General features: G+C 51.8%; 1 protein-coding gene across 1 annotated transcript in view; it reads left to right on the top strand.

Moving 5' to 3' along the window:
• Positions 1 to 17,459, top strand: part of SLC4A3 (solute carrier family 4 member 3) — a 33,709-nt gene that overhangs the window by 4,255 nt on the left and 11,995 nt on the right. The window contains exons 2-11 of the mRNA XM_062004693.1: positions 908 to 1,048; positions 2,196 to 2,352; positions 5,801 to 6,147; positions 6,590 to 6,732; positions 7,259 to 7,470; positions 13,359 to 13,510; positions 14,144 to 14,324; positions 14,835 to 14,970; positions 15,074 to 15,248; positions 15,669 to 15,765. Coding sequence (XP_061860677.1) covers positions 995 to 1,048; positions 2,196 to 2,352; positions 5,801 to 6,147; positions 6,590 to 6,732; positions 7,259 to 7,470; positions 13,359 to 13,510; positions 14,144 to 14,324; positions 14,835 to 14,970; positions 15,074 to 15,248; positions 15,669 to 15,765 — 1,654 coding nt within the window. The 5' untranslated portion in view covers positions 908 to 994. The remainder of the gene's footprint in view (positions 1 to 907; positions 1,049 to 2,195; positions 2,353 to 5,800; positions 6,148 to 6,589; positions 6,733 to 7,258; positions 7,471 to 13,358; positions 13,511 to 14,143; positions 14,325 to 14,834; positions 14,971 to 15,073; positions 15,249 to 15,668; positions 15,766 to 17,459) is intronic.

A 17,459-nucleotide genomic window follows, 5' to 3' on the forward strand; every position in this document is an offset into this window, starting at 1 on the left:
ATAAGTTCAGATGAGCGTTTGGAGGTCAGTATCTCCCCAGTGGCAGTCTCTGTGCCATTGCCAATTCCTCCTGGGGTGCAGCCCATTCTGAGCTCAGCCTGCCCTTTTGCTATAGATGGTATGACTACAGCTGTTTCTGTGTTAGTCTCCATCCCACTCCTTGTCAACCGTGGCACCTCACTGCCACCTTCACTTGTGGTTGCACATTGAGCAGAGCACTCACTCGAGCTGCCTGCATAGTCTTCTGTGTCCCTCAGCCCCAATGGTACAGACAGGGCCCAGATCTGAAGTCTGAAGGTTGGCCTCTTTCCCTATAACATGTATTGTTTTGTGTTTGGTGTTTGAATGCTGACCTGTTTGTCCTTGTGCCATATCTCTGGCCTGCAAAGATCGCTCTGAGGTTCCTTCTGGCCATTTGGGGGTCTGCCCAATAAAGCTTGGTGGCACAGGACTGCCCTGCTGCCTGCTTCTGGCATGCCCTCCCAGCACCTGATGTTTCCAGCTTTATCTTTCCCAGTGGTCAGTTACACCCTGGCTTTGCACAGATGTGCTGATGGGGAGGTGGCTGAGCAGGAAGCCTTTCCTTCCCTTGCACAGCCTTTCCTTCCCTTACACACGTGGCAGGAGCTATGTATGTGTAGCCACTGTCTCCATTGTGTCCTGCACCCTCCATACAGTGGGTGGTTTGGAGGAGGACAAAGTTCCTCTTGCCCTTGAGCTATTGGAGCTGGTGCACAGAGCAGCACAGGCTGGGCTGCAGTGTGCCAGGGGACAGGCCTGTCCCGGTGATGCTGGGGGTGTCCCCAAGGGCTGGTGAGGTGACCTGTCTGGGTTAGGAACCAGGGGGGATGAGGGCAGTGGCCAGCAGTCCCCCACGACATTCCCTTGTCCTGCCCTCTCTCCACAGGTTATGCCACTCTCCAGGTTTGCTGGGTGCCTGCCGGTGAAAGAGAAGGGTTGATATTTTGCCCAGGCCCTTAGGTCCTGAACCAAAATGGCAGCTGGAGAGTCCCCTCCCGTAGGAGATGTCTTCATCGACCTGCAGCAGGTGAGCAGCAGGGAATCCAGCAGCAGCGGGGCTGTCTCTTCCCTGGGGAGCATGCTCCTGCCAGGCTGAGTGCAGGACCCGCACTCTGGCAGCCTGCTGCAGTGGGAGACGCAGTCTCCATTCACTGGGGATGGGGACAGGTCCATGTGAAGGGTGCCCCAGGGCTGCTCATGAGCACACATCCATTCTCTGTGCAGGCAGCAAACGCTGGTGCAGAAAAGGCCAGAGGTTGCTCTGGGGAGTCCCTGTGCCTTCACGTGCTGTTGTGTGAGGTAGGCAAGCAGCAGGAGGAGCTGGGCAGCTTGCAGTTAAGCTCTCTCTATTTAGGCTGAGCTCGGGACCTCATGCCAAGGTGAGAGGAGAAGCAACCTCCCACAGATGCAAAGCTGCTCCCAGGCAACAGCTGCAAACAGCTGGGGGATACGAGGAGACACACAGCTCGGCTAAAGCTGCTTTGCTCCCTCTTTCTGCCGAGCACAGACAGATTTGTCACAGTTGGGCCTCCTCCTGTTTCCATGGAAACACGGGAGTCCACAACAGCTCTGAGCTGGTATTTCAGCTATATTGACGGAAAAATTTACCAACTGCAGCAGTTTGGGAGGCAGAAAAGACAGCAATCACCTGGTGAGGCTCTTCTCGGAGCGTCTCCACCAGCAAAAGGCAGAGAAGCACCCATAGCCTGAAACAGGAGGAAACCAGGCAGAAAAGGCTGAAGAAAGCATGCCAAGGAGTGTGGAGGGAAGGTGGGAAGGCAAAGGGTGGTCACGGATCCAAGGACAGCTCACCAGACTGGGCAAAGGGAAGGCCAGAGGGCGGCAGTTAGATGTGAGGAGAGCACCTCAAAACAAAACCTACACATCTCTAGTAGGAAAGATGGGCACTGACATAGTCCCTTGATTCCTATTGCTCAAGGGAGGTGTGGAGGACCGCTCAGGTATCTCTGCAGAGTGTGGCTTGGAGGCTTGCAGCTCTCTTCTGGCTCTTGGTTTTGAGCAGAGCTGTGCCTCTGAGTGAGAAACTGTGCTCCAGCCCCGTCATGTGGAGTCTGCTGCTCCTCAGCAAGCCCATCTCCCTTTGCAAGGCAGGTGGATCCAGAGGGCTATAGGCATCTGCAGCATTTGATTCTTGTCTGGCGATTTCTGTGCAGGGCAGAGATCGTGCAGAGAAAGCCTCTCCTGGTGCCGAGGACGATGAGGACTTGGATAAGACTTTGTCAATCGAGAGATTTGGGGACCTGATAAGCAAGTCAGCATCAAGCAATCTGGAGAAGCAAAGACGCAGCTACAATGAGAGAGATTTTGAATGTATGTAGGTTTGAACTGTTATACCCACTTCCACCCTTGTGCCAGGACCCTGCAGCTCATGTTAGCCTGCTATTCCCTTCCTGCCTTCAAAGCGGTTCCAAAGTGCTACACACATCCAGTTTAGCACCAGTGCCCACAGCCTCTGCCCAGTCTGGCCCCTGTTTTTCCTGTCCCTACTGCCTAGCCCATGTGACAGCAGAGCTCAGCCCTGGGTGTTTGCTCAACTTCTCACCTGGTGTCAGGTGTGACACTTCAGCCACTTCCTCTGTGTTGAAATTTGAGTTTAAAACTTTTTTCCTTCCATATGGCTGCAAAGAAACATCCAAATATGGCCAGAAGCCAGGCTGTCCTCCTCAGTCTAAAAGCAGATGGCTCCAGTCAGACATGCCTGCGTATTTCTAAATATCAACCATGAAACCATCAGGCCTATCTGCTCAGAGAAAGGACTGCAAAATAAACATGGGGCATGAATTTAAAATGCTGTAGCTATCTCACCTCAGCTCCTCTGATCAGCATATTTATTCCTCTAACTGCCCTCCCATGATGAAGGCAACCAGTCTGCCCAAGCTCACTTTGGCTCCAAAATGAGGGTGTGCCTGCAAGAATGGCCATAAGCCATTGTCTTGTTAGCTTGTAGTAACAGCAGTGAAGGGCAGGAAGAAGAGGCCTCTGTCCAGCAGCGTGCTTGTGTGGCAGCAATGGTTGTGAGAGCTTCCCACTCTCTGGCTCTCCACAGCCAGATACTGCTTGTTTTCCAGCTTAGCTTTGATGGGATACACCCTTGAGAACATTATGTTCCAAGTACATCACCAGGCAGTTTTCTGCTTGGCCACTTGTTTCCAATGGCTGCTGTAAAAGTTTGCTGGTAAAAGTCCATTACTGTAGTGCACCCCAGCTACCACTTTCTGCTTGTGTCATTTCTCCATGGAGGCTCCATTCGAGTAGCACTTTCCACCTGAGCACACAGTCACTGGCGCACGTGGCTGCAAGATGCTGATGGCTTTGCTGTGGGTTGAATACCTGTCCTGTGGCCGTAGGACTTACCTGCTCAGCAGCTCTGTCTGTGTGCACAGGTGTGTGGGCTGGCTTGGAGGACACGACCATCTGCTTGAGCATGCATGGCAGAAGCTGCTTTGAAAATTTATCAAGGAATTTGTACTGTTTGGGGCTTTTTTCTTTCTTTTTCTTTCTTAGTACGACAGTTGTCTTTGTCAGAATCAATCTTGTTTTCCTCTGAGCTCCTGATGTATCCCTGTTCTCTAGGACTATGTCAAGCCTGGTTATCAAGAGTTTTAGGCAGTTTGTATTCATAAAGCTGGAAGATCTGGTTCAGTCATTAGACTTTGAAAGATAACATAGCAGCCCATAGAGTGAATGCTCTCTGGGTTTAGAAATGTTTCCTGCCCTATTCAAAGTCAGGAATTCCTAATATTTAGGCTCTTCCTTCTGGGCTCCCTTTCCAAATTACTTTTTCATATCTGTTGTACAAAGTTCACTGAGAAGTGTAGTCAAATATCTAGGACGCTGTTTTGGCAATAACTTTCCATACAGGCAGTGCAAGTGCAAGGGAGGGAGCAGGGAAGGAGGGCAGGGGCTCAGCACACAGGAGTTGCAGGAGGACAGAGAGGAAGAAGAGGAAGGCATGAAGCCTTTTGTGTTTGGGAGAGGTATGTTTTTCCCACCTCCAGGACACCTATTGGAAGTGTGATCAGTTGACAGAGGAGGGCTGAGTGCAGGGGTGAAAAGCAGTGCTCTCTGTTTCTGTGCCAGATCAGCTGCTTACCATTGCTACACTACCCTGCAGCCCAAGGCTTTGGTTTCCTCCTGGACCAAAATGTTAAACATTTTTTGTCTTGGGCTGGTATGAGCAAGCCAGGAAGGAGAGTTGGGCTCTGTCCTCACCAGCAGCTTTTTCTGTAGAAACAGCAGCCTGTGTACAGTTGGGGCCTTCCTTGCTTCTTGCATTAGAAATTTATGCCTGACTTACCCATGGCATGTAGAGTGCCAAAACCTGTGGGTGAAATAGGTTGCATCTAGTTAAGTCAAAGGAAAGAACACTTTGGAGGAAAAAGTGTTTATAAAGAGCCCAAACTCTTTCCAATTTGCAAATGTCTGACCATTCCCTATCTCCTTAATCCTGCTGAACCAGTAGGGTGTGTGAAATATCCCTGCAGTTCCCAAGGGGGGAAACAAGGGAGAAAAGACTTGAGAAACCAAAGGAAAGGAAACATGACAGTAGAACAATGAACCTGCCTGGCGCTCCCAGGGAGAAGGTTACAGCTTCCATTGAAAACGTCCTTTGAAGGTAGTTTTCACTATAAACAGATTTTGCTGCCATGTCACAGGAAAGCTGGGAAGGAACCAAATCAAAACAGACTGGAAACAATTCCTCAGGAAGAGCTGCTGAGCCAATCCCCCTTGCAAAGTGTCTGGTGCCCCCGTGGTTTCAGCTGCTCCGGGTGCAGCCCCAGGGTCTGTGCATCCTGCAGACTGGCTATGGAAGGCTTTGTGCCTGCAGATAGATCTGGCAGAAATGGCTTTCCTCTCACAGAGAGATGCTGAGCATACTCTGTTCCCTGTCTGGTGCATTATCGTTGTTTTTGAGTGAAGGCTCAGAAATGCCATTAATTTCTTCTCACTCTGTAATTCCCATGACACCTAGGTCAAGCCTGTATGAATTTCTCTTTGTAGATTAGTTTAAAGAAAAGTCCTTCTGCCCTGTTTTTTACCCTGGTTTTTAAAAGACAGCCTTCTAATTGAACCTGCCTGTCAGAGGCTGGTAGTCACAAGCCCTCACAGTACCAAGGATGCAGACTTATGTTGCATCTGCACTAAAAGGCTTGGTCTGTGGTTCCTGTGGGTATGTAGGAAGGACTTTCTATCAAAGCCTGGGGGATAAATAAGGCACATCTATTTAACTCAAAGAACACTATGCAGGAATTATAGAATCATAGAACCATTTAGGTTGGAAAAGACCTTTAAGATTGAGTCTAGCCATAAACCTGACATTAAGTCCACCACTAGGCCATATGCCTGACCACTAGCCATGCCCCTAGCATGTTTGTAAAAGGCCCAAATCATGCTTGTTTGAGAATGTGAGAAACATTTCCCTGTGTTTAGGAAGAGGATGATGCCTCTGGCAGGACACCTGAGCTCTGCAAAGCCATGCAAATGGCTTTTGACAACACTGGTAGAGGGGTCCTGCCTTCCCCGGGGCTGTGGAGCTGTGTTGGGGTGGTTTGGCACTGCACAGGGGCTGCCTCCCCAGGCACCCCAGGCTGGACACAGCCTGTCTCATCGCTGAAAGAGCTTTGCTGTGTCCCTGTGGGCTGGTGGCTCTCCTTGCCCTTCCTGGCCCTTGATCTTCAGACCATACTGTTTCCTGGAGGGGCGCCTGGCAGGTTCCTCCCAGCCTCTTCCTGCCCCTGACTCTCTATTTCTCTCTCAGTCCACCGCCAAAGCTCGCACCACATCCATCATCCCCTTTCCACTCACCTTCCTTCTGCCCACAAGTTCCAAAAGAGGCCTCCCCGCACCAGCAGGAGGAAAAAAAGGAGGAGGAAAAAGAAGAAAACTTCGGTACCCCCCTCGGAGGTGACCCCCACCATCCAAGAAGAGGACGAGGAGGGGGGAGAAGAGGGGGGAGAAGAGGAGGAAGAAGAGGAAGAAGAAGAAGAGGAAGAAGGAGAATCTGAGACAGAGGAGGCCCAGCAGAAAGAGGTCTCTGCAGAATCTGAGAGTGAAGCTCGAGGGAAGGACACATCCCCTAAGCTGGAGCCCCCAAGCAAACCAAAGGCAAGGCTAGGGCATCCCTACTTGGATGGGCTCGGAGGCTGGGGGGAGGTGGAGCAAAGGTGTCAGAGGGCATCGTCCAGGGAGTGTGCTGCTCAGGTACAAGAGGTTGTAGCTGTGCAATATTGTGGGTAGAGTGGATTTTGTCCTGCCTCGCAGAGATGGGTGCTGGAGGATAATGATAGATCAGCCATTGCTTGGGGTGAATTCTGGGGAAGGGTGTGCATGACCATTTCCCAAAATCCCATAAGGGAAGATCAATGTGTCTGTTCTTAGGGTGAGTAGGATGAGGGGCTCGATATGGCTGTCCCAGGGTATGGGGCTCTTGGGGGAGGTTGGTGTGGCCTGCTTTAGGAAGTGGGGACATGGAGAGGATCTGCATGCTGGGCTCTGGGGCGAAGGCTGCCTGCCCTGGCTCTTGCTGTCAGGACTGTCATCTCTGCAGTTCACCATCGGCAGCGATGAGGAGGAGTCTGGCAGTGCTCCAGCCCCGGCGGAGTTCCACGTGGAGGAGGAGTGTGGCATTCTTTCCCCTGTGCCACGCTTTGCTGACCTGCTGCAGGACAAAGGCCCTGCCTCCCTCCACAGGTAGGAGAGCAGTGCCAGGCTGCAGCCACTCTCCCTGGCTTGGAGTCTCTGCACAGACTATCCCCAGGGTTATTGATGGTGCCCAGCCTAAACTTGGGTGTTGAGACAGAGGGCGCATGGGGCCTGCGCTGTGAGAAACGTGGCTGCTCCACGATGGGACAATCACCACCTGGGACTCCTGCAACCTGCTTGGGTTTGTGAGATCCCAGGCTGTGGGTTTGGGGGCAATGGGCTGCATGCCTGGAGTATCCATCCTCTCAGCTAACTTGTGCTGACCTACAGGCTGGGAAGCCCCAGGGAACCGTGAGGCCACTGACTCAGAGGTGGGTCACAAGCACTGACCACAAACTGATTCCACTCTGCAGTGGGGGACAGGAGGAGCTAAAGGGGCAACCTTTAGGTTTTAGGGTTGGTGACTCCTGGCTCTGCTTCTCTCAGGCTGGACTGGGGGACCTCAGCCCCTAAAGGACCAATGCCCATCCTCACTCACCCTGTTTGCTACCATCAGTCTCTTTGGTTCCTACAGCCTCCCTGGGCCTCGGGAACGTCTGCCTCGAGGGTGGGAGAAGCACAAGCCCTGGGGCCAGGTGGCGAGCGGACAGCGGGTCACTTATGACCTGAAGGAGAGGATGTGCATCGGCAGCATGACCACGCTGGAGAGCGCAGCCTACCAGCGCGTCCCCACGGATGAGGCTGAGGCCCAGATGCTGGCATCCGCTGACTTGGATGGCATGAAAAGTGAGGCTTTGCAACACTACCTGCTTTACTAGTGTGTGTGCTCCTTGTTTCTCCCTGCTTTGCTCTCTTCCCTGGCAGCTCCAGGCATGGTTTTCAGCTGGCTGCAGGACCTGGTCCTCACCTCCCTGTCCCCCAGCCCCTGGCTTTTCCAGCCCTGTCTCCTCTCTGTCAGCTTCTCAATGTCTGCGGTGCTGGTCCCCATGTTTCCAGCACCTCTACTCACACCCACCCACTCACCCACCCCATGGATTCTTGCTCCTCCACCCTCCCCACTGCCCTCTTCAGTTCAAGGCTCCCTGCATTTCCCTGGGACCCAGCTTTCTCCTCTCCTGACACACTTTCCCAGTGATCAGCCCTCTGTGCGACACGGCAGCTCTGGCATCACAGAAAACCTGAGGTGAGGAGCCTCCCCTCTCCTCTGCTCTGCCAGCCTCTCTGGACTGCCTCGGAGGGGGACTGCCCCTGTGTGCGCCGGGAGGGCAGACAGAGGAGACGTCATGGAAATGCACGCTCCGGGCCCCAGGACATGGAGAATTCAATAGGTTGCTCTGCAGGCTGGAGAGGGAGGGAGACAAGAGGGGAGTGAGGGAGAGAAGCGGTGCTGCACACACAGCCCAGCTGTCTCCGGGCCGCGGGCACCGCATTTCTGGGTATCTGGCACGAGAGCCCACAGCAGAGCCAGGACCCTACTCCTGAGGAGCTGGTGGGGCAGCCCCCCACGAAGCATCCCTGCGTGGACCCAGCCTTCCTGGGACCTCATCAGCCAAGCCTCTTCATGCCCTGTGAGGAAGGGAGTGAAGCACTGGGGCTGGCCCTGGGGCTGCGCTGAAGCCCCCCCAGGAGACAGTTTCTTTTCAACACGTCAGCTTGGCTACTGCAGCCCCTCCTCTGAAGGCAAATGACTCATGGCGCCTGACCCCTGACCTTCACAAGGACAAAATGACAGCCCTTCAAGAGAGAGAGGAGGCAGCAAAGCACTCAGAAGGGGGTGGCAGCCCGGAAGTAGCTATAAGCACTTGTATTCGCAACTCACTCGGCTACGAAGACTTTGATGAATTTGCCTTCAATTTCGAAGACTATGATTTATGGGAGGCCATCAGAAACCATCTGGGCTATCCAGGCGGGGAGCCCACCTGTAAGTACCAGAGCAGTGACCCCACAGTTGCAGCTGTAGATCAGAGCCCTCATCTGAAGTGCGTATGCCCCTCCCTGTGTTTGCTGTGTGCACCCTCTCTGTGGTAGGTTGGTCTCCTGGTTTAGAGGAAGTACGATCTGCCCCACCGTGTGCCTGGGGACACCGGGGGAGCTGCGTGGTGTCTGTGTGCCTGTACAAGGTCTTTGTATAGGTCTGTGTCTTAGTGCTGAGGTGCTTCACTGCATGTGTCTCGCTTGAGCAGCTCTAGGGCAGCTGCATCTTGCTGTTTGTGCTTATCAGGATGTGGCCCATGCTGTGGCCAGAGAAAAAACAGCTTCTCCAGGGTGTGTATAAGGATAGAGACATTTCCCCTTCTATCTGTGGCACAAGGTGACAGTGTGCTGCTGCTCTGTTTGCTGGAATTCAAGCCGAGCTGTGGATCCGACAGCAGAGGTGGGTATCAGGTTCTCGGCTCCGCACCGTAGCCTAATGACCAGAGGGAAAAATAACCTGGTTGCTGCGTCTGCTAGCATGAGAGTGGCTGTGAAAGTAGCTAATGGCAGGCTGGCTGGGGCGCCTGGAAGGCAGAAACGAGAACAGAAGAGAGAGCAGGAATAGCAGGGAAGGAGAGAACAGGAATCCCGAGAGCGAAGAACGTCTTTGTGTTCTCTGTTTGCGTTTCCATACCCGCACAGCCCTCGTGGGGAGCTGGACCGTGGAGCCAGGAACTGCACAGAACCCAGAGCTCTGCTCCCAGCTCGTGCAGGTGGCTGTTCCTCAGCAGGTGGTAGCACCTCTCAGTCAAAAGTCTGTCACCTCGGCAGCGACAGCGCTCATAGCCATAGCTCTGGCAGACACAAATGGCCTCATCTGGATCGTGCATTAATTTTTCCAGGGATTTTAGGAGCATAGGCAGGATGGTGATGTGACCCCAGAGTCAGCCCACTTACCGGCCTTGCACGCTGGAGCAGAGGCAGAGTGCTTGCAACACGGACCTGACATGACTTGGTTTCAGCTTCTAGCTCTGCCACAACCTCTGTGTGTGCTCTCACACAGAACACAACTTCCCCTGCCTCCCAGTCCCAGCACTGTGTTCTCTGTCTCATCTGGCCCATCTTCACAAGCCTTTGGGGAAGAATGTCTGCCTATGTGCTTCTGCAGCAACAACAGGTGGAAGTTTGCTTCTGGCTGGGTCTGCTACTTGTTACTGTAAATTGATAGACGGTATAATAGCAGCAAAGTTCAAAATAGAAACCTGGAGCAAATTGGGTCCATCAGCTGTCCTGAGCTGAGCAAACCATACATTAGAAGTGTGAGACATTGCCCCAGGCTGACCCAGGGGAGCGATAGCTGTTCTTGGGGAGGTAAAAGGGGCAGATCACTTCTGCAAGGTGTGATGTGCATTACTTATAAAATGGGGAAATTTGGCTTGGTAGCAGTTAACACAGTAATTGATTGCCACAGCTAAGGTGCTAAGATTGCTTCAAGCAAGTGCTTGAAATAGGATGCTCTGTACAGTCTTAATTATTTCTGCACAATGACTCCACACTGGATTAATCCTGCAGAGAGAGATGGTGGAGGCAGCAACATCAAAGTCATTTCTGTGCAGAGCCAACTCACAACCAGCCAGTGCTGCTTTCTCATCTATTTACTCTATGGCAGTACCTCTTACAGGGCCAACTCAGATCCAGGAGGAGTTTAAGAGCTTTTGAGCAGAGCAGAGTCCTTGTTGAACCTGAGCAGGTCCCCTCACACTCCTGTTAATGTTTGGAGCATGGGGAGCTCTGCGCTGGGATGCCTGCATGGCAGCAGGGATGAGCTGGGGGACCAGCTGTCCCTGTCACATTGAACTCAGCACCAGCCAGGAGAGACTTGGGCTCTGCGCAGGGCAGGGCAGTAGCTTTTTCCAGAAGCCAGAAAACTGTTGTGACTTATTGTGTGTTGATGAGCATTTTGGTTAGTCTAATTTTAATTATTCCAGGAGATGAGGCTTCAGTCTCTTTTTTCTTGCTGTAACTTAACCATTGGGGTACATGGGAAATATGGACCATCCCTGTAATACTGGGATAGCAAGGAGTTCTGTAGTACTGTTATAAATACTCTGATGCCTCTTTCTGGGCTTCCTGCTTGTGGACAGAGGTAAGTGCAAGGAGGGAAACAGGAGCCAACACAGGAATTGAAGGTGATTGCTGGCTGAGTTGCACTACCTTGCACAGGCAACCCAGGGGATGACTTTAACCAGTGCAAAGTCATATTGGTCATCTTGAGATTTCAGCTGGTGGAAAAGAGACTTTGTCATCCCTAGAAATCTAATTGTGGAAGTTAATGTGGCAGGAAGATCTTGTGGAGGAGACTGTAGGAGATGCTCTGTGGGAGGGTGACATACCAGTTTGTGGTAGTGGAGCCACCATAGGAATCACTCTCTGTCCTCAAGCATTGTCGCTATCTCCTGCTCTGCTCCTGGGAAGCACTGGAGAGAAGGTACAGCAAGAGCTGGTTTTGGTTGCTTCATCACACCCTAGGGAGTTTTTTCTTCAAGGAAGGATGATAGAGTTGTGCCTTGGGCACATCATTCTTTGGTCTCAGTCCAAGATCCTGTCCTGAGTAAGGACCCTAGACAGGCCAGACCCCAGACCCTTTTATTTGGAGGAAGCACCAATCTGACGGGACACAGAAAGGTAATCTGTGAACAGCCTGGAGCACCTCAGCTGGGCTCTGCATGGGACTCCCAAAGCCAGTGGCGTCTTCCTAAATTAGCCCATGTGTCCGTCCTGCTCCTGTGAATTGTATTCCCCAGCTGGCATCTCAGTGGCCACAAGCACTGCTGATGATGAGAGGCAAAGTGGATCGCTCCCTAGGTTTCTGTGGGGCTCTGGAGGTGTGCCTTCACTGGCTTGCTGGCTCCTGTCCCTGGCAGCAACTGGAGGAGTCACTGGAGATGCTGTCAGGAAGTTTGGCTCCTTTCATTTAGTGCTCCAGCCATTGAGACTGAATGCCTCTGTGTGCTTTCTAGGGCTGTTACTGAAGAGCACTCTGTAGCAGGTTGTCATTGCCATGGGGCAGGCTTGCTGTGCTGTGGGCAAGCACTCTTATCTTGCTGGGCAGAGTGTCCTCTGGCCCTGGTCTTCCAGGGATGTGGTGAGATGAGTCCCAGGGTACATGTGAGAATCAGACGCTGCAGGGATTGGAGCAAAAGTGTCAGAAACCAATATCATCTGCCTGGTGGGCTGTTTGTTTTATGTACAAACCCAACCTGAGTGCAATCAAGTGGTTTCCATGTGCACAGGAGCTGACAAATCCACGCAGAAGCCTGAGGAAGCCCCGTACGTTCCCGGCTGCCTGAAAGATCTGCAGTGCTGGGTGGTTTTTGGCTCCTATCGACATTGCGGGGCAGTAAGTGGAGTGGGGAGGAGTCCATCCGTCAGCAGGACGTGTGTCAGCAGGGCAGCCAATGGGGGAAAATGCCCTGAGGCTCAATATTGATTCATTTTATATTTAATTTGGCGACCCAGATTTCCAAGAAGCAAGGCCATGGTATGCCTGGCCAGATGTTGCTGTGTTTTTCTGTGCCAGAGATTCATGGACATTTTCCTGCCGTATCAAAGAGACCACTTGGTTTTTCAAACCCAGTGCTTTTTGCCCTGAGAGCTGCATTTCTTGAAGCTAAGTGCAGAAAGGTACGTGGAGACTGGACATTCATCCCAGCCAAGGGAGTTTTGGAATGGAGTCAAGGAACAGAGTCTTGCCCTTGGTCTCTCAAAGTCTTTGCCTTACAAGCAGGGTCAACAAGCCTTCATGAATGGAAGCTGAGCAAAGCCCCCAGATCCGTGATCTGCCTGGGGGAGCCTGCCCATTCTGGGGCTGGGCTCTGAGGCTTTCCCCATCCCCCTGGGCTGTCTGTGCTGAGGAAGATACGCATGTTGTCTCCAAGTAGTGTCCAAGGAAACTACTCTCCATGACATGCTGTTTTCCAAGTGCTGTTTTCCTGGCATTGCAAAAGTGGCTGGCGGGGTTGTGGCCAGGCTTTGGTCAATTCTGGTTAAACAACGGCACTGGTAGCTCTGGAATGCAGCCTTAACAGCCTCTCTGGAGACTTGAGGAGGCTTTGGTTCGGCCAGCCTAACTCCGTAACACCACCCTTCTGAGCAGTTCCAGCAGCACTGTGGATCATCTGGAAAGAAGGGGAGCTGGAGCTCAGTGCCCAGCCTCTGTGCCAACCCTGTCTGCACTGTTATCCTCCAGCCTCAACGCACAATTAAATAAAAGTCATTGATAATTCCACATTGTCTCCCAGACCAGCAGCTAAATATCCTTCCCCTTCACTGCCCTTGATGCTTGCTGAGCACCACACCTCCTCCAGTGAGAGAAATGAGCCAGGTGCCTACCTATGCTGCCTGGGTGCAGAGCTGTGCAGACAAGGCTTTGTGTTGCTTGTCATTGAGGGAGTTTGTGCCCCACTTGTTCGGGTACCATGAATAAAAGCTTTTGCAATGATGCTCTAGTGTATGCCCAGTCTGGGAGGAAGCCTTCTTCTTGAAGGAATTAGCTCACAGATGTCTGGAAGAGCTGAAAGTAGGCAGATGAGGCAGGAAGGATCTTCAAAAGTCTGGAAGGTGATGGTGAGTGCTACAGCTGCCAGGGCTTTGCTAGCATAAGCTAATGAGAGAAGGGTGGGCTTGACTGTGTTTCCCTGCCAGACAGTGTGTTTTCACTAGATAAACTGGTGGTCTTTTTTCCTTTCCCATGTCTTCAGGCCACCGTTTTGAAGATAACCCTGGTGTGAGGAGGCATCTGATGAAAAAACCATCTCGGAGTCAGATCACCAGGACAAGCAAAAAATTAGCATCAACTCCATCTGTCAAGAAAAAGAAGAAGAAGAAGAAGTTGGATAGAAAGCCCCATGAGGTATCCATGTGCTGTCCTCCCACACTTGCTCAGAAGGCATAAATCAGGACTAGAAACCGGCACTTTACAAAGTGATAAATGTGGTTTCAATATAATTAATTATTTACATGACCTTGCGGGTAACATTTCCAGCGCTTATCTGCTATCATGAGGACTGAAAATACACCGTTTTCTGTAAAAGCAGAGGTTGCTCTGAAGTCACAAAGCTTTGACTTTAGGAAAGACCTTAAAAAATCATAGAAGTGTTAGTGATGTTGTGGAAATTGGCAACACAATAACCTGCTGGTAAGTGTGGGAACTTTTAGGGGAAACTAAGAAACTGGCAGAGGACAAAATTGTCACAGTTTGATGGAAAGAGATGCAGCATTGCATTGTTCCCTCTCCTCTGCCCACACCATCTGACTTGGAGCTTTCTGATGCTCCATGTGCTGGTGGCAGCTCCTGCTGTGCTGCTGGTGCTATTTGTCCTGGCTGCTTTTGCTCACTAAAGCCCTGGTTAACTAAAGCAAGCTTGCTTAAGGGGCACTTTAGACCAAGCAACACCTTGAGGACAAACTTGAGGTTTTCCACATGTTGCTGATACAGCTGTATGCATCAGGTGAAGTCTCACATCCTCACTGTAATTCACACCAGGTGTTTGTGGAGCTGAATGAGCTGGTGGTGGATAAGAACCAGGAGATGCACTGGAGGGAAACGGCCCGCTGGATCAAGTTTGAGGAGGATGTAGAGGAGGACACATCAAGGTGGGGGAAACCTCACGTGGCTTCACTGTCCTTCCGCAGCCTGTTGGAGCTCAGGAAGACAATCGCCCATGGTGAGTCAGGAACTGCAGGCCTGGGTTTGTGCCTGGCTCTGGGCCAGATTTGGCTAGACAGCTTCTGTCACCATTTGTCCCTTCACTGGAGACAGGCCAGCAGTCTCTGTGGAGATAAACCATCCTGCAGCCTGTTTGCCAGGGTTTGCATTAGCCCAAGGATGCCTGTGTTGGTTCCTTGCTCTGCTTTGCTACTCCCATGGCAGCTGCAACACCCTGCTGTGCCTGGGCCAGCAGGTCTTGGACTCATCTTTGGTGTAAAAAGGCAAGTTTGGTCAAAATGGGAGACCGAAATGAGAGGGAGATAGCAGAGCTACCAGTGCATCTTGGAGCTTTTGGATTCTCCTGGGACAAGAGTTTACACAGAGGACACGGGACACCTGAACTTAGATCATTTCTCAACAGGGGGAATCAGTACCCCGACCAAAGCCTGGCTCCTGTATGTTCTGAGTGTAACGTGGTAGGGAGCATTGCATACTAGGAGCAGCACTCTTCCCCTTCTGCTGGCAGGTGCTGTCCTGCTTGACCTGGAGCAGACCACGCTGCCTGGCATCGCTCACCTCATGGTAGAGACCATGATCATCTCTGACCAGATCAGAGCAGAAGACCGAGCCAATGTGCTGCGAGCCTTGCTGCTGAAGCACAGGTGGGTGGCACGTAGCTGAGGGCTGCCAGGGCTCAGAGGTTCTCTGTGAGCCCCAGGTAGCAAGGGAGGTGAGTCCCCTCATGGCCACCACTCTCCCCTTCAGCCACCCGAATGATGAGAAAGAGGGCTTCTTCCCAAGGAACCACTCCAGCTCCAGCATGAACTCCATCGTGGGGAACCACCACCACAACCACGCCACTGACACTTGCGTGCCCCTCATGGGGGAGGAGCGCATTGAGCTGGCGGACCCCAAGGCCAATGAGACCGAGTGCAAGGAGGTGAGAGTGACATGGGGAGATTTACTCCTTCTTTTTCCACACTCTGGGGACAGCTGTTGGCTGGTGGCAGCTCTTGGTGCCCACCTCTGGGCCTGTTCATGGAGGATCTTGTACTTGTGCAAAGGCTGAGCTACCCTGGATCACTGGGAGCGCTTGAAATCAGGTCACTGCACTATGATTTCAGGACCTAATTTTAGTCTTGTACTGTGTGCAGATGTCTTCTTGAACACGCAGTGGCAGCAACAGCCCTGGCACTTGCAGGGTGGCCTTTGCCATGAGGGTGCCTTGCCTGGGAGGAAAGGTGTCTCATGTGCAGCTGAAGCAAGCCCAGCTGCAGATAAGCCAGTGGGGTGTGAGGCTGTGTAGGGAGACAAAGGTGTGGGGACTTCTTGTTGACTTGCTGGTGTTTTTCCCTGGCAGAAAACCCCACATCTCCACAACTCTGAGGGCCACCGTAAATACCTGAAGCTGATGGAGAAGATCCCTGAAGATGCGGAGGCCACAGTGGTCCTCGTGGGTAAGAGGCAGCACGTAGAGTCCTTCAGTACCAAAAGAGACTGGTACAGATCCTAATCTGGCCCCAGCTGTCTGTGCCCTCCCTTTTGAGGGGTATTTTATCATCTTGTACATGTTCCCCAAGTTCAGTGGTGGAACACGTGTGCTCTCTCATTCAGCAGCAGCACAATTTGTTTGCCTGTGGCTAAATGTATGGGCTGCCAGGATAGCTCTTAAATTTAGCAAGAGACTGGTAGACACTGCTGCTGGGAGCTGGGGCCCAGCTTAGAGGAGAAAGTCCCTCCAGTCTCACCACAATGTTCTATTTTGCAGCTCAGAAGTGGTTAAATGGTGCCCAAGGACTGATGGCCAGACAGTGGCTGCTGTCAGGCCGCATGCTGTCCTCTGCCCCCTGCTGCCCTCCCTGTGGCCTCTTCACACTGTGCCAGCAGCTGGGCCCTGCCCCTTCCCGGTGTCAGTGGCTTGGAGTTGATGGAGGCAGTGCCTGGCTGGTGGCAGGGTCTCAGATGTTGGCCATAGCGCTGCCAGGAGCAATTTCTGTGTACAGGAAGGCTGTGAGCGAGCAGGCTCAAGCATTGGTGCTTTCTGACTGCAGGAGAAGTTCTTCTCAGCACTTTGCTGGCATCAACATCCCAGCAAACATAGCTGCACTATGAGCAAAGTAAATGTCATTGTCTATCCAGTAGATGAAAAACCCAGGCAAAGAGGCTTGGCAGCTCAACCAAACTGATGCTTAACGATGGTGAGGACAAATCAGCTTCATAAACACGCTTTGAATACTCAGATAACTAAACACTGGCCATTTCTGAGATAAGCCTGTGTCTTGGGATTAACCTGGCCATTCAGATGGTTCAGATTTGCTACTCTAACACAGAGCACAGCTCTTTGCTGCTTGCAGATGGCAGAAAGATCAGTAATAATGCCAGAGGAGTATAAGCTTTCAATAAACATTTGTGTTTGGTGTGGGCAGGAAGCGACTGGTGCACTGGAGGATGTGAGAGTACTGCCCAATCTGTTAGGAATCAAGGAGGCTGCCAAGCATTGACGAGATGTGGACATCATAAAACAAACTGTGCAGTTTGCACCCAGGAGTCCTTAGAGAAATGTCTTATTTTTATCCAGAAGGGGAAAAAAAAGTCTAAGAACACAGGGAAAGTATGTGAAAAACAGAAGAGAGCACACAGTGTCAGTACTCAAGAAGAGAAAAGCCAGTGGTCCAGTAGCCATAGGCTGTTTAACTTGACATCCTTCCTGGCCAACATAGTGGCAGAGCTAATATGGGATTCAATTAACAAAGAGCTAAAGGAGAAGGATGTAATTATTGCCAAGCAGTGAGGTTTATGGGAAATGGGTCATGTCGAGCAAACCTGATTTCATTCTTTAATGAGATTAGAAGTTTGCTTGATAAAAGTAACATGTAAGAGACTTCCTTCCACAAGGCAGTGGCTTAGTGGAAAACAATACGATTTAAGATTTGCCCCTCACAGTGTACGTAGAGCCAATGTGTAAGAGATTAAGAATGGGCTAACTGGGAAGGTAAAGAAAGTTGCACAGCTTGAGAATGATCAGCGAAAGGGGGACTTGGGGCAGTCCTCAGCATGAAGCTGAGGGGCCTAAAGACAAGTACAGGACTATTGGGCTTGTGGGATCCCCCAAAATCCCTGTTTCCACTGTAAAAGGCGGCCCAGAACAGCT

This window comes from Colius striatus, chromosome 11 (assembly GCF_028858725.1).
Source record: "Colius striatus isolate bColStr4 chromosome 11, bColStr4.1.hap1, whole genome shotgun sequence".
Lineage (NCBI taxonomy): Eukaryota > Metazoa > Chordata > Aves > Coliiformes > Coliidae > Colius > Colius striatus.